The sequence below is a fragment of the Macaca fascicularis genome, chromosome 1 (assembly GCF_037993035.2).
Source record: "Macaca fascicularis isolate 582-1 chromosome 1, T2T-MFA8v1.1".
In the NCBI taxonomy this organism is placed as follows: Eukaryota; Metazoa; Chordata; class Mammalia; order Primates; family Cercopithecidae; genus Macaca; species Macaca fascicularis.
Window position 1 is genome coordinate 40,043,770 of NC_088375.1, and position 16,259 is coordinate 40,060,028.

Consider the following 16,259-nt stretch of genomic DNA (forward strand, 5'->3'; position numbering starts at 1 on the left):
ATTACTGTGAATAAATTTTAGGATGTAATCCTATTTGCATATTTTTATTTTGGTTGCTGGTGCTTTTGAGGTCTTACACAAAAAGTCTTTGCCCAGACGAATGTCCTGGAGTATTTCCCCAATGTTTCAGGTCTTAGAAGATTTTTGTCTTTAATACATTTTCATTTGATTTTTGTATACAATGAGAGATAGAGGTCTAGTTTCATTCTTCTCCATACAGTTATCCAGCTTTCTTTTCTATTTTTTATTTATTTATTTATTTATTTATTTTTTAGACAGAGTTTCACTCTTGTTACCCAGGCTGGAGCGCAGTGGCGCAATCTCAGCTCACCGCAACCTCTGCCTCCTGGGTTCAAGAGATTCTCCTGCCTCAGTCTCCCAAGTAGCTGGGATTACAGGCATGCACCACCATGCCCAGCTAATTTTGTGTTTTTAGTAGAGATGGGGTTTCTCCATATTGGTCAGGCTGGTCTCAAACTCCCGACCTCAGGTGATCTGCCCACCTCGGCCTCCCTAAGTGCTGGAATTACAGGTGTGAGCCACTGTGCCTGTCCAGTTATATAGGTTTCTTAGCACCATTTAATGAAGAGACTGTAATTTCCCCATTGTATCTTCTTTGCACATTTGTTGAAGATGAGTTTGCTGTAAAGGCATGGATTTGTATCTGGGCTCTGTGTTCTGTCCCGTTGATCTATGTATCTGTTTCCATGGTGCTGATTTGGTTACTGTAGCTTTGTAGTAACTTTTGAAACCAAGTAGTATGATGCTTCTAGCTTTGTCCTTTTTGCTTAGGATTGCTTTGGCTATCTAAAGCAATTTGGGGGGTCTTCTGTGATTTCATATAAATTGTGGGATTAAAAAAATTTCTCTGAAGAATGTGATTGGTGTTTTGATAGGATGAATCTATAAGTTACTCTGGATAGTATTGTCATTTCGACAGTATTAATTCTTCCAATCCATGAGCATGGAGTAACCTTTCGTTTGTGTATATCTTCTTTTTTGTTTCTTTCATCAGCATTTTGTAATTTTCCTTGTATAGATCTTTCATTTCTTTGGTTAAATTGATTCCTATATATTTTATATTTTTGTAGCTATTATAAATGGGATTCCTTTTTACTTTTCAGATTGTTCACTGTTGGTGTATACAAATGCTACTAATTTTTGTATGTTGATTTTGTATCCTGAAACTTTACTGGATTTGTTTATCAGTTCTAACACTGCTATTATTGTATTACGGTCTTTCTCTCCTTTTACATCTATTAGTACTTTGATGCTTTGGTGTTAGGCACATAGATATTTATAATTGTTGTATCCTCTTGCTAAGTTGACCTCTTTATTACTATATAGTGACTCTCTTTGTCTCTTTTTATAGTCTTTGATTTGTTGTCTATTTTATATGATGTAAGTATAGCTATTCTTACCTCTTTATTTCTGCTTGTATGGAATATCTTTTTCCATCCCCCCACTTTCAGTCTGTATATGTGAAATGGGAGAGTTCCCTGACGGCCCCACCCCCCGGCCCCACTGCAGAAGGTGCAACAGGGGTGTGGCTCATCTGTTCGGCTGCTGCATGCTCAAACCCCTTACAGAAGGAGGGGCATGCAGACAGGCAGGTGCAGGAGCCAGGGCGAGCACTTCTGGCCTCCAGCCCCACAGTAGCTTTGACAGGTGGGTTCCTGCAATTATCAGAGCCCCAGTGGGTGCGCCACAGTGCCGTTTTAGCTCTACCGTCCAGAGACAGCTTAAGTGTTAACCAGCTCAGTGCCCTCTTTGTACCTGGGTTCTTGTCTGGTGTCCGGCAAGAATCAGGGCACACACAGATTTGAAGGATGGTGCATGATGGAGATGGCTCTCAGCAGAATGGAGGTGGAGGTGAAAAAGGGATGGAGTGGGGAGATGATCTTCCCCTGGAGTTTGGCTACCCCATGGCTGATCTTCTGACTGTCCCCAGCTGAACTCCTCTCAACATTCTGGTGCTCCTTCTCTCCTCTCCTTCTCTGCTGTGCTACTCTTCTGCTCCTCTGCTCTTCTGTTTATCTGCCCATGGAGCCTGGGGTTTGGGGTTTATATGGGCACAGGACGGGGGGGGGCATGGCAGGCCAAAAGGCAACATTTGGGTACGAAAACAGGAATGCCTGTTCCCATTTAGCAATGTGGGTTTCCAGGCCTAGGGGTAGGGCCTTTGCCAGGGAACTGCCCTCTTCTGCCCAGTATTTCCCTATCTCCAGTCCATATTGTTTTCCCCCTCTGAAGAGGCACATCTAACTGCCATTAGAATATGGATGATGACCAATCTTAGCTACTTCCTGCTGACAGGGGCATTGTTTTGGGGAAATCAGAAGTCAGATTCCTCCCAGATCTATCTAAGGGTCTCTGGAAAAACGAAGCCATCATCCAAGGCTCTGGTTGCCTGACCATTTGGAGTTTGATAGCCTAGGCGAGAGAGAAAAAACAAGTTTTATAAGGTTAAGTACGCATGGGTTAAACATGTGTATTATACAAGGAAAGAATCTAGTGCCAAAGACTACAGAAGTAAGAAGTGAAATATACTAACAACTTGTACCCCAAGCTGTTTTACCCTAGTGAAAGAAATTAAACCTTGTACAGGAGCAGTCATACTTTAGAAGAGAGATAACTATTCTTGCCACATCTGTAGCAGTTAACAGATGCATTCTGGGAATTCTGGGGTTTGCGGACTTGCATGGTGACCCTTAAAGCTTCTGCCTCTTTCTTGTGTCTCCCTGTCTCTATTGTAAAAGACTAAGGCAGCCACTTCCAGGAGGTTCTCCAAAGTACTATCTGATCCCAGGGCCCGTTTCTGCAACTTCTTCCTTGTATCAGGGGCTGCCTGAATAATAACTTTATCCTTTGGGGTTAGCTGTCACTTGACAGAATCAGGAGATAGAGAGCTGTACTTTACCAAGGCCCTTCTTAGCCTCTCTAAGAAAGCAATGGGATTTTCTTTTCTCTCTCTCTCTCTCTCTCTCTCTCTTTTTTTTTTTTTTTTTTTGAGACAGAGTCTCGCTCTGTTGCTCAGATGAGAATGCAATGGCGCGATCTTGGCTCACTGCAACCTTCACCTCCTGGGTTCAAATGATTCTCCTGCCTCAGCCTCCTGAGTAGCTGGGATTACAGGCACCTGCCATCATGCCCGGCTAATTTTTGTATTTTTGTAGAGATGGTGTTTTACCATGTTAGCCAGTCTGGTCTTGAACTCCTGACCTCAGGTGATCCACCCACCTCGGCCTCCCAAGGTGCTGGGATTACAGGCGTGAGTTACCATGCCCAGCCTGCAGTGGGATTTTCATTAAATCCCTGGTGTATCATGGATAGCTTGCTGTAATTGAGAGGCTTGGTCCTCGTCCTACGTAAGCCTTCCATTATGCATACCTGAAAGTGTCTCCTCTTCTAGTCTCCCATCTCATCACTGGGATCCCATTTAGGGTCATTCACTTGTACTGCTTCTCTTCCAGTTGGATGAAGTTTGCCCCCTTCCCTGATGCTATATGTGATACAAAGCTTATCCCCAAATCTCTCTGCCGCTTGCAGAGTGGCCTGCTTCTCAGTGTTCCTCAGGGTCCATTCAAAAGTAACATCACGTCTCTCCAGGAGAGTGCAAATATTTGGGTTAAATTCTGGAAAGCCTCTATATATCTGTCGGGGTCATCTGGAAACCTGCTAAGATCCCCCTTAATTTGCTTCAAGTCCTGTAGAGAGAAGGGGACTTGGATCTTATTAAAACCAAATTCACCAGGCATCTGCTGGAGGGCAAGAGTGAGACTGGGGGTCTACAGGGAGGACTTCTAGGAGGGGGCAAGCATGAGACTGAAGCAGGATAGGACCTTTTCTACAGAAAAGGTCCAACCGCCAGATGGTGTCGAAATGAGTGGTTCCTTCCTGAGACCAAGCCAATCCTTCATAATTTGGCCAAACTTTTGTGCAGAGGGATATGAGGCATTTTTTCCTCCAGATTCCGAGGATCAAAGCAGTCCCAGAGGTTCAGGATACACTCCAGAGGAGTATAAGCTGGGGGTGGTGAAGAGAGTAGGTTGCCCATTTTGAAAGACAGGAAAATAGAAGTGTTTCTCATTTCCTTTCCTTCTTTCAGTGAAAACTCAGGATGTAAGGGAGAGAGAAAACAGGGAGTCCTCCTTTCTCTTCCATCTTTTCGTCCCCGAGTCCCAGTAACCACGGCAGGCGCCACCCATGGGTGTCACTGAGTCCCAGTAACCATGGCAGGTGCCACCCATGGGTGTCACTGCAGCCTGCACCCATGAAGCAGGGAGGGCCTAGAGAATAGGAATTGTCTGCATTCACTTATGTCTCCATCCCACTACTGTTGGCAACTTTGGGTTCCCTGGGCCTTATCTATGCCATAGAGCATGGCCTCCTTTCATGAAGCAGGGATTTAGTCGGCAGGAATTGGTCTTGCCCATTTACATTGTGCCTGTTGCCTGGCTTTGAATCCCTCAGATCTGGTTTTCCTTTCTAGGGCCGCAACCTGGAGCCTGGAATCGAGTTTGGGACAAAAAAACTATTTCAGAGGCTGCATGGATCTGTTTAAGTCTCAAATGGGCCCTGGTGAATTTGCAGTTATCAGTCAACAGGGGTTGCTCCTCCCTATCATAAGCAGAGTGCATGGGGGAAGGAAAGAAAAAAAAAAAGAAAACAGTTTAAAGTACTAAAAAAAAAGGAAAAGAGAGACAGAGAGAGAGACAGAGGGGGTGGAGGGAGAACTTGCTTTGAGCAAATGAGTTCCTTTAATTATTGTATCTTTCCCCCAGTTTAGACCAGTGAGGATCCTTCAGCCATGGGGGGAATGGCTCTGCTGGCACGGCAAACAGGAGGCACTGGCCAGCTGCCTATGCAGGGTCCCAGCGGCAGCCGTGGTTTTTTTCTACCCCCGCCCCGCCCCCGCACCCGTGGCCATTGGGCGCAGCCGGTACATGCTGCAGACTCGCCCAGGTGCCCTAGCCAGAAGGGGAGGGGATAAGGAGAGGAGCCACTGTGCGTGGGACCCTGTGGCCGTGGGTTGGGCTTCAGGGTCGCACCAAACAGAAACCACATCGTTCTGAATTGCACCTCTGATGGCTGGGCCAAATGCTCATTCTATTTAATGTCATTGCCACAGTCTGTAGCAAAATCCTTTACATTATAAAAGAAGAGATAGGAGCCATTTCAAACCGTGAAAGAAGAGAGAGCACAGCAAAGTCCAGGTGTCCTGGCTGATGGAGTTCAGTCTTGGAGTCTTCCAGCAACAAATGATGCCTTTGTTGCCCCAGGGATTTACTTCAGTCCTCTGTGATGGCTAGGCCTCCGTGAAGGGAAACAGCCAATATTCCTTTACCCACAGGAAAGAGAGAGGTGGCAGGCCAGAAGGCAACATTTGGGCACAAAACCAGAAATGCCTGTTCCCATTTAGGGTCGTGGGTTTCCAGGCTTGGGAGTGGGCCCTTTGCCAGGGAACTGCCCTCTTCTACCCAGTATTTCCCGTCTCTATCTCCTGTCCATATCATCTGTATGGGTGAAGTGAATTTCTTGCAGGTAGCATATAGTTGGGTATTGTTTCTTTATCTGTTTAGCCACTCTCTACCTTTTAATTGCAGGATTGAGCTCATTTACACTCAGTGTTATCAATAAGTAAGGACTTACTACTGCCGTTTTGTTGCTTATTTTTCTGGTTGTTTTACAACTCCTTTCTTCCTTTTTTCCTTTCTTACTGTCTTTCTTTGTGGTGAAGTGATTTTCTCTTGTAGTATGTTTTAATTTGTTGCATTTGATTTTTAGTGAATGTATTATAGATTTTTGCATTGTGGTTACCATAAGGCTTACAAAAAACATCTTATAGATATGTTATTTTATAAAGAAGTTAATCTATCTTAGATCATAAAGAATAAAAACAAGGAAAGTATTTTTTTAAAGCTTTTACACTTTAACTCCATCCCTACCACAGTTTGACTTCAGTTATCTTAATTTACTTATTACTAATGTTTTAACAGTTTCTGTAGCTGTTACCATTTTTGATAGTTTTGCCTTTTGGGTTCATACTAAGTTATGAGTGGGTTGAACACCACAATTATAGTATTAAAGTATTCTGGGTTTGTCTGTGTACTTAATTTTATCAGTGCGTTTCATACCTTCAAATGTTTTTTCATTTGTTTGCTTTTTTAAGTTTTCTTTTCATGTTAGTGTTTTTTTCTTTCAGATCAAAGAATTCCCTTTAGTGCTTCTTGTAAAACGAGTCTAGTGTTAGTGAATTCTTTCAGCTTTTGTTTGTCTAGGGAAGACTTTACCTCTCCTTTATAGTTGAAGGATAACTTTTCCGGATACAACATTCTTGCATGGCAGTGTTTTTCTTTCAGCACTTTGAAAATCTTGTTCAACTTCCTGCTGGTCTGTATGATTTCTATTGAGAAGTCTGTTACTAGACGAACTGGAGGTCTCTTATATACTATTTGCCTCTTTTCTATTTCTGGTTTTTATTTATTTATTTATTTATTTATTTGTATTTTTCTCTCTGTCCTTGACTTTTAGGTGTTTGATTATTATAGTCCTTGGGGTAGTCTTATTTGGGTCAAATCTGTTTGGTGTTCTCTGACCTTCCTGTACCTGGATATTTATCTCTTTCTCAAGTTTTGCAAAGTTTTCAATTATTATTGTTTTTTAAATAAATCTTCTATCCCTTGCTCTTGCTCAAGTCCTTCTCAAACACCAGTAATTCAATTTTCTCTTTTGAAATTACTTTCTATATCTTGTAGGCAAACTTTGTTGATTTTTATACTTTTTCTTCTTTTTTCTCCTCTGACTGTGTATTTAAAATAGACTGTCTTCAAACTCACTGGTTCTTTCCTCTCCTTGATCCATTTTGCTTTGAGAGCCTCTAATGAATTTTTCAGTTCAGCAAATGTATTTCTAAGTCCCAAGATTTCTGTTTAGTTTCTTTTATTATTTCAACTTCTTTGTTAAATTTCTTCAATGGATTTCTGAATTGTTTTTCTGTGTTATCTTGGAGATCACTGAGTTTTCTTAAAACTGCTATTTTGAATTCTTGGTCAGAGAGCTCACATATCACCATCTCCTTAGTGTTATTTTCAGGTTCCTTGTTTTGGTCCTGGGAAAGGAAGATTGTGGTTCTCTGTTTGCTCTTGTTTCTTGTGGGTCTACATATGTGTCTTTGCATTAAAGGGTTATTTATTCCAGTCTTCTCTGTCTGGCTTGTTTTGTTTTTTATTGAATATATTTGCTTAGAGGATTTTTTTTGTTGCTTGTTTGTTTTGATATGGAGTTTTGTTCTATCACCCAGACTGGAGTGCAGTGGTACAAACATGGCTCACTGCAATCTCAACTTCCTGGGCTCAAGTGATCCTCCTGCCTCCACCCCCCAAGTAGCTGGGACTACAGGCAAGCACCACTATACCCAGCTAATTTTTTTTTAAAATAGAGATAAGGTCTCACCATGTAGCCCAAGCTGACCTGCTAGGTCACACCCTCCTTTTCAGCTCTAGGAGGTATCTAAACCTCAGAATTGCCTCAGTTCTAGTAAAGGATTGGAGCACTGCTCTTCCCAAATGGAGGGGATCCCAAAGGGAATATCCTGGCAGTGCAGGAAGGCTAGTTAGGGGTTTGTGCCTATGGGACCTGTGGGACAAACCTCCTACAGTGTGATGTTGCTGAACAATCACTCTAATTTGATGTCTCCTTTGACTGATTTATAGAGCAGAGTTTCCAGAACTGGGGATGGTGGTCCCACCTCCCCGCTTTGCCTGTCCTCAGGAACAAATTTCCCTTCAGGCACTCTGAGTTCTTCCCATGAAGATGTTTCCCCTGCCAGAAAACCCAAGATGGTGGAGAAGCTGGTTTTAAACCTCAATCTCACTTTTTCCACGGTAGAAACAGCAAGTTGGGGGAAAATTTTCCATGTACTTGTTGCTGGGCATAATGTGGGGAGGGGTGTCTCAGATGTGGAAGTCCAATTCTCTTACCATCTGCTCAGAGTTTTTTCACTTCTCTGCATCCCTGGGAACTGTCTCATATTATATTTGAGTTCCAGGATATTTCTGGCAACAATCTTAGCATTGTCCATTTGTTTTTGTTTTTCTGGGTTGTGGTGGGTGGAGAGTGAAGCCAGCATCCTTCCATGCTGCCATTTTGGTACTCTATGTTACTATTTTTTATTTGTCCCTTCTGTTCTATATTTCTTTTTCTTTCCTTTTCATTTTCTTTTAGATTAAGATGGGGGGGGTAGGTCAATAATTTCTGTATTTTTTATCTAGTAAGGTGTTTTCTTCTTCTTTTAGAGATTACCATATCGATTTCCAAATGCATCCCTGACATACTGGAGTTTGATGTAAACCAGTATTTCTAATGAATATGTATTATTGTTTTATGAGTCAATATTTATTTAGGCTAACTCACATATTTACCTTTTTCTTTCTTTTTCATTGATTTTTGCTCCCCCAAATTGCCATCTAGAAATTCTTTTTATGTCTAAAGAACACCCTTTGATATTTCCTTTAGTGTTCATCTGAAAAATGTCTTTATTTTGCTTTTATTTCTGAAGAATATAATTTCTGGATGTAGAATTCTTCTTGGAGTTGTTTCCTATTAACACTTTGAAAATGTTATCCCATTGTCTGTTGGCTTCCTTACTTCAATTTGAGGAGTCATCTGTCAGTTTTCATTGACATTGCTTAGTAGAAGAAAATAGTTCTTTTTTCCCCCTTTTCTTTACTATAATATGCCTCAGGTTTTATGCTGCTTGTAGCTTTGGAACTTCTGGACTAGATATCTTTTGTCAGTTTTAGGGACTTTTCAGTTATCTCTTTGTATTTTTCCTGCTCCATTCCATCTATCCTGATAATTTTATTTTACATATTTTTGACTTTTTAAGTGTATTTTGTATACTTTTTTCTGTATTTTTTATTTTTCCTCCTCTGTGTGTTTCAGTCTGGATATGTCCTTTGCATCTAACTCCTAGTTCAACAATTTTCTCTTTAGTTGTGTATAATCTGTCATTCAACTCATCTGCTAGTTATTACTTTTCTTACTTGTAATCATTAAACTTTTTATTTCTAGAATTTCCATTTTTTATAATAGTATCTATTTTGATATTTTTCTTTTTGTCTTATAATTACTTGAACTATACTAAGAATAGTCACTTTAAAGTTTATATTTGAATTTTCAGTGCTTATTTCAAGTACCATTTCCCCCCTCCCTTGGTTTTTGGAGAAGTCTTTTAAAATATCTTGTTATTTCTGCTTGATTTATGAACATCATTGGTGAAAATTTGTAGAGCCAGTTTGAACCTCTGGATGAAGTTATTTTCCTCCAGAGAGGATTTTTACTTCTGACATACACTAAACTAGTAGCATCCAAATAACCTTAATTTACCCAGGGATTAAGTTGTTTCAAAGCTAGTTGTCATTCCCTTTATGATGAGCTATTTCTTGTTTTCTTTACTCTCTGGAGTTCCAACTGAAAGCTTGGGGTGTTTATCAGGGCCTCTTCTCCTTTGCTGTTTTGTAATTTTTGCCCCCTTCTGCCCTGAGAATCTGCCAAAAGCTCTGCTAAATTCCCCAGTAGCAATTTGTTTACATAATTGTCAAATGTCTTAAGAATAAAAGCTATGTCCAATGTTTTGCCCATTTGCTAAAGACCTATGGCTTTGTCTTGTGTCCCATTGTGACTTTAACACTGGAAATGCCTTTAGGGTGGCGAAAGTATTGTTATAAACTGACATTCCTGGTTTTTAGCATCCTCCTTGTTTCTAACCTCTATATATTGATGTTGTTTTGTCTTAATTTTTTATAAATTTACTTTCACTTGGAAAGCGTATTATTTTTATCCAGTATTTCTAGGTGTTTTGTATTGGGAGGGTTTTTGTTTTGTTTCATTTTTATTTTATATCTGGTCTTCCATAGTCTAGATTTTATTTTTTCACTTAGTTGCATTTGTTTAGATCCAACATATATTTCTATTGCTTTTAATACTTTTTGTATGCTTTCTGAAGGTATTGCCAAGCTACACACCAATTTCCTGTGTGGGTACATTCTATTTAAAAATTGTTTTAAAACAATAACTATATAACTAGGTCATGTTCTAATTTCTATAAGTCAGATGAGTAACACACCATCTATACCTTTGATGAGTTCATAGTCTATGTTTTCTTCTACAACATCAACCGCAAAGGGCGCTTATAATACTGAAATTCATGAAATCTATTGTTCTTCAATAATAATGTTTTGTTTTTATATTTAAAATTATTTTTATAGACAGAGTCTTACTCTGTTGACCTGGCTGAAATGCAATGGTGTCATCATAGCTCACTGCAGCCTCAAACTCCTGGGCTCAACTGATCTTCTTGCCTGAGCCTTCCAGGTAGCTAGGACTGCAGGTGCACACAACCACACCCAGTTAATTAGAGATGGGGTCTCACTGTGTTGTCCAGACTGATTTTAACATCCCAGCCTCAAGTGATCCTCCCACTTTGGCTTCCCAAAATGCTGGGATTATAGGCATGAGCCACTGTGCCCAGGCAATAATGATGTTTTGATATATGCGAGAGAATAATGGTTTCTAAATGGCAATAGGGAACCAGACACCCATTCTGAACTTGTATGGTGTGCTAGAATATCATTTGAGAAGCTTACAGGGGAAGCAGCATCCTTGGGAAAGAAAATGGTTTTTATTAAAACAAGAAGATGGAGGGAACTCTTAAAGAAGAAGTCAACAATCTGTGAAAGTTTGCTTATTACAAAGCAGGGATTCCAGGGGACAAGTGGAAAGATTTAGGGTAGGATAATAGAAGTGTCGAGGAAGACAGAATGTCATGTGGAGTATGGTCTAGTAAAAACAGCTGATCGGAGGAGGCCTGACATTTGGCATTAACTAATGTAACGAGGAGAGAGACAATCTGTCTGAGGAAGGTGGGCGCTAGACCTAAAGGCCAACATACTTAGGTAACATAACCGGGACTGATGTTCATGTCAGGGGTATCAGTCATCCCTAAGTCTGTTCTTAACACTAATGACCTGAGATGGCAGCAGTTGTGGGGACAGTGGTTTTTTCACATGAACTTAATGTCTGAAAAATGTCCTTGCTACTTTTTCTCTTTTCATTGCTTATAATATAGTGTTCTCCAACTTAGTGATTTTTTTTCTTTTAGATTTTAAAGTGGAAATTATCAAGGAACCAAAGATATTTTCACGCTCAAATAGGAAAATGTCCTTCCTCAAAAAAACTCTTGTAAGGAAGCCATCAATGAGACCCAGGTGAGATATAGAATCTGGCTACAGCAACATCTTCAGGCACACGCTTTTGAAAAATCTCAATGTGTCTAATGGTAAACTTATCTCTCTACGTGTAGGTTTTCAGACCCTTTTCCATATACAATACATAAGGCACAGATACTCTTAGTATTTTAAATCATTTATTTTCTAAAATCAGCACTATGCAATGTATATATGTTATAAAATAACTTTTCAAACTTAAACTATCATAGACATCTCATGTCAGTATGTGCAGATCTACCTCCTTCCATGAGTGTACTACAATTTATATAGACATTTACATTGTCTTTAATTTTTTAATTGCCATAAACAGTATCACAATAAACATCTTTGTCCCTGTTTCTTTGCCTATTTGTGTCTTCTGGATTATGTACTGCTGTAGTAGCCTCCTAACTGGTTCCTTACTTCTTGTCTCTCTCCACTTATAATCAATCTGAGAATCAAACTCTGATAAGGTCCCACACTAGGCAAAGACCCTGTGGCCTTTTCTTTCAGGAGTGCCCACCCACCTTTCTGTCCATGTACCTCAGCATAAGTGCCACCTATACATAAAAATTTCTCCAAATATTATGTTTGCTATAACTTCCTTCTCTTCTGAAACCCTAAATGTCTAAAGTACAGTATCAAGCATTTATATGTACTACTTTTTACTGATCTTTACTTTTTAGGTATGTTTTCCAACTTCTTGACTTGACCATAATTTTCTTGTGGGCCACAGCGTTCACTTACTCATGTATTCATTTTCATTCGTTACTATCTATTATCTGTCATGGCTAGCTATATGAAAGGTCCTCTTCTAGATGAGGATATGGTAGAACATACACATTTGCTAGTCAAAATCTCTGGCAGAATATTTTGCATAGAAAAAACTCCCACCAAACATTTTCTTTTTTTAATTAATTTGTTTTTCTTGAGACAGAGTCTTACTTTTTGTGTCCCAGCTGGAGTGCAGTGACTCAATCACAGCTCACTGCAGCCTCAACATCCCTGGGCTCAAGTGATCCACCTGCTTCAGACTACAGGCAAATGCCACCATGCCTGGCTTTTTTTTTTTTTTTTTTTTTTTTTTTGGTAGAGACTGGGTCTTGCCATGTTGCCCAGGTTGGTCTCAAACTCCTGGGCTCAAGTGATCCTCCCACAGCCTTACACAGTGCTGAGATTACAGGTATTTGGACCCAGCCAAGAATGTTTTCCTTTGTTGATGACATTCATTGAGGGTGATAGTCTTTTGTCTCATCTAACCACTGTAGATAGATCTTCCTCCCTTTCAGCAACTGAAATTATTCTCTGAGGTTCAATCATTTGTCGTTTTTGCTTTTCCAATTTGTTCTAGTCACTGATCTCCAGTATGTCTATAGAAATACTTAGTTTTCAATTTCGTTAAGCATGAATACCACGGAAGTCTTAAATCACGTATCTGTAAGATCACCGAGTCCTAGAAGACATATCAGGGTCATATCGTCTAGTTTCGTGACTTCAGTTAAGACCAAGCAGAATAGCTCACAGATACCACAGCTGCAATTCTCTTAAACCTTTTCCCTATCCCTTATTCAATAAGTAAATGGCTATTGATTATATACTGTATTCTAGACACTCTGAGTTCTAATGATGTAAAAATAAGACATAGTCCTTGCTCTTAATCTAATTATGTAACTAAAGAAAATGCAAGGCTGACCTTAAAATGTCATGATACAATATTAGCTAATTACTATGGGAGTGAAAGGAGAGAGAAATTTTGAGTGAGGATCAGAAAAAGTTAGAATATCAGAAGATGCTCAGAATAGCATGTAAAAAGATGACACAGATAATCAAAATCTGGGTTTAAAGAGGGCATATAATCACTGCCCCGCAGAAATTAATAAGATTGTAAGGAAACGCAAGAAACAAACTAGGCAACTTAGATGCAATATATAAATTTCTAGAAACACCCAAATCATTGAAGTAAGCTAGCTACTTTTCAAGGAAAAGTAGAAAATGTTAATAAATCTATAATAAGAAAAAAATCAAATTAGTAATTTAAAATTTTCTCACATAGAAACACTCAGGCACAGACAGCTTCACTGGAGAACTCGATGAAATATTTAAAGGATAAATAATGTCAATATTCCATGAACTCTTTGAGGAAACAGAGAAAGAAGGAACACTTGCTAACTTTTCTATGAAGCCAGTATTTTCCTGATCCCAAAGCCAGACCAAAGACGTCATAAGAAAAGAAAACCACAGACCAATACTCCCTCTAGATTCTAATGAAAACCTTCAATACAATATTAGCAAATCAAATCCAGCAATATATAAAAAAGATCAGTGGACAGGCATGGTGGCTCATGCCTATAATCTCAGCACTATGGGAAGCCGAGGTGGGCAGATTGCTTGAGCTCAGGAGTTTAACGCAAGCCTGGGCAACATGGTGAAACTCCATCTCTACCAAAAAAAAAAAAAAAAAAAAGCAAACATTATTAGCGGGGAATGGTGGTGCATGCCTGTAGTTACAGCTACTTGGGGGCTAAGTGGGGAGATCACTTGAGCCTGGGAGGTCAAGGCTGCAGTGAGCTGTATTCATGTCACTGTACTCCAGCCTGGGTTACCAAGTGGAATTTATCCTAGGAATACAAGGAATGCAAAAACCAGTTAATACACCACATTAATAAAATAAGGGGAGGAGAAATTCACATGATTATCTCAGTTGATGTAGAAAAAAAGGCTTTTACAAAATCTAACACACACGTGTGACTTTTAAAACTCTCAATAAAATTAGAATAGAAGGGAATTATCTCATTCTGATAAAGGGCATCTATTAAAAATCTATGGCTAACATTATACTTAATGAAATAGGTGTATAAAGGAAGAAGTTGTTGGTCAAGATGTGGGTGTATGTAGAGAGGTTTAAATAATAACTATAACATAAAGATGAGGTTTGATGTGGGCAGTTGAAATGTAGAAGTGGAGTTCATGGGAACTGGAGATATAAATTCACTATATCAATAAAATTTAAAATCACTTCCTCATATTAATAAAAATTGAAATCACAGAGGAGGCACAGATTACCCAGGAAAAACCATAAAGCAAAAGAATAGAGGATTAAGGATGAAACATTAGGGGCACCTTTATTTGAGGAGCAGTGAAAGAAGAAATCAGCAAAGAAAATTTAGAATCATTAATTGAAAACTGCTAATCATGCTCCACCTCACAGAAATGACTGCTAATTAGGAGTTGTTTTGAATCCATAATGTAAAAAGAGAATTCCCTTGAAAAAATTGTCCCCGTTAAAATATCTACCTTCATCTTCCATTGGGAAGAAAGATATTGGACCAAGCTTAGAAACAGTACATAAAAGTTCAAGTTAATCACCAAAGAAATAGACAGATTTAGCCAATCCATCCACAATGCTCTTCACATATGGCTAAAGGTCCTATAGCCTGGGCAATGCCCTTCCACATTTTCTAATTGAAACAGAATCCAGAATCATCATTCCTTCCTCTCTACCAAAGATGCTTTCTTGTTTTCCAGAAACTTGACAGAAGTCCTCTTAAATACACAGCACTTAGAGTTCTTCAGGGAGTTCCTCAAAGAACGGAAGGCTGAAAGCCCATTGCAATTCCTCATAGCTGTACAGAAGATCAGTATGGAGACCAGTGAAAAGATTTGCAAGTCTCTCATAGAAAACGTAATCAAGACTTTCTTCCAAGGCCAACTCTCTCCTGGTATGCATCCTCTTCTGATCCTGTTTTCTCTCTCTCTTTAGTGTCTTAAGAGAATAGCCTGTCTCGTGTGAGCCCCCAGAGAGAGTGGTACAGAGCAGCAGCCACATGGGGCAATATTGAGACAGATTAAGAGGGAAGGCAAAAGCAGAGAACAGTAAAAATAAATCCAAAGTCTTAATACAAGTTGTATTACTCTGTTCTCACACTGCTGTGAAGAAATTCCTGAGACTGGGTAATTTATAACGAAAAGAGGATTGACTGACTCACAGTTCCACATGGCTGGGGAGGCCTCAGGAAACTTACAATCATGGCAGAAGGCACTTCTTCATGGAGCAGCAAGAGAGAGAATGAGTGCCAAATGAAGGGGGAAGCCCCTAGTAAAATCATCAGATCTCATGAGAACTCACTCATTATCATGAGAACAGCATGGGGGAAATCATCCCTATGATTCAATTATCTCCACCTGGTCCTGCCCTTGACACGTGGGGATTATTACAATTCAAGGTAAGATTTGGGTGGGGTACACAGAGCCAAACCACATCACTCCCCCCCAGCCCCTCCCAAATCTCATGTTCTCACATTTCAAAACACAATCATGCCTTCCAACATTCCCCCAAAGTCTTAACTCATTCCAGCATTAAGTCCAAGTCCAAAGTCTCATCTGAGATAAGGCAAGTCCCTTCTGCCTATGAGCCTGTAAAATCGAAAGCAACTTAGTTACTTCTAGAAACAATGGAGATACAGGCATTGGGTTAATACACCCATTCCAAATGGGAGAAATTGGCCCAAACAAAGGAACTCAGTTCCCATGCAAGTCCAGAATCCAGTAGGGCAGTCATTAAACCTTAAAGTTCCAAAATGATTTCCTTTGACTTCATATCTCACATCCAGGTCACACTGATACAATAGGTGGGCTCCCACAGCCTTGGGCAGCTCCACTCTTGTGGCTCTGCAGGGTGCAGCCCAACTCCCAGTACCAATTTACTGTATTAGTCCATTCTCATACTGCTATGAAGAAATACCTGAGACTGGGTAATTTATAAAGAAAAGAGGTTTAATTGACTCACAGTTCCACATGGCTGGGGAGGCCTCAGGAAACTTTCAGTCATGGTGGAAAGCACCTCTTTACAGGGTGGCAAGAGAGAGAATGAGTGCCCAGCAAAGGGGGAAGCCCTTGTAAAACCATCAGATCTCATGAGAACTCACCCACTATCACTGAAACAGCATGGGGGAAATCACCCCCGTGATTCAATTATCTCCACCTGGTCCT

General features: G+C 39.9%; 1 protein-coding gene across 3 annotated transcripts in view; it reads left to right on the plus strand.

Annotated features, from left to right (window-relative positions):
- The window catches only part of RGSL1 (regulator of G protein signaling like 1), a 102,544-nt gene that overhangs the window by 53,330 nt on the left and 32,955 nt on the right, over positions 1-16,259 (plus strand). For all 3 annotated transcript variants that reach the window (XR_012429840.1, XM_005540166.4, XM_065535660.1), the window contains 2 exons: positions 11,165-11,270; positions 14,796-14,989. Coding sequence is in view for 2 of the 3 variants with exons in the window: in XM_005540166.4 (XP_005540223.3) it covers positions 11,165-11,270; positions 14,796-14,989 (300 nt within the window). In the remaining variant the exon portion in view is untranslated. The remainder of the gene's footprint in view (positions 1-11,164; positions 11,271-14,795; positions 14,990-16,259) is intronic.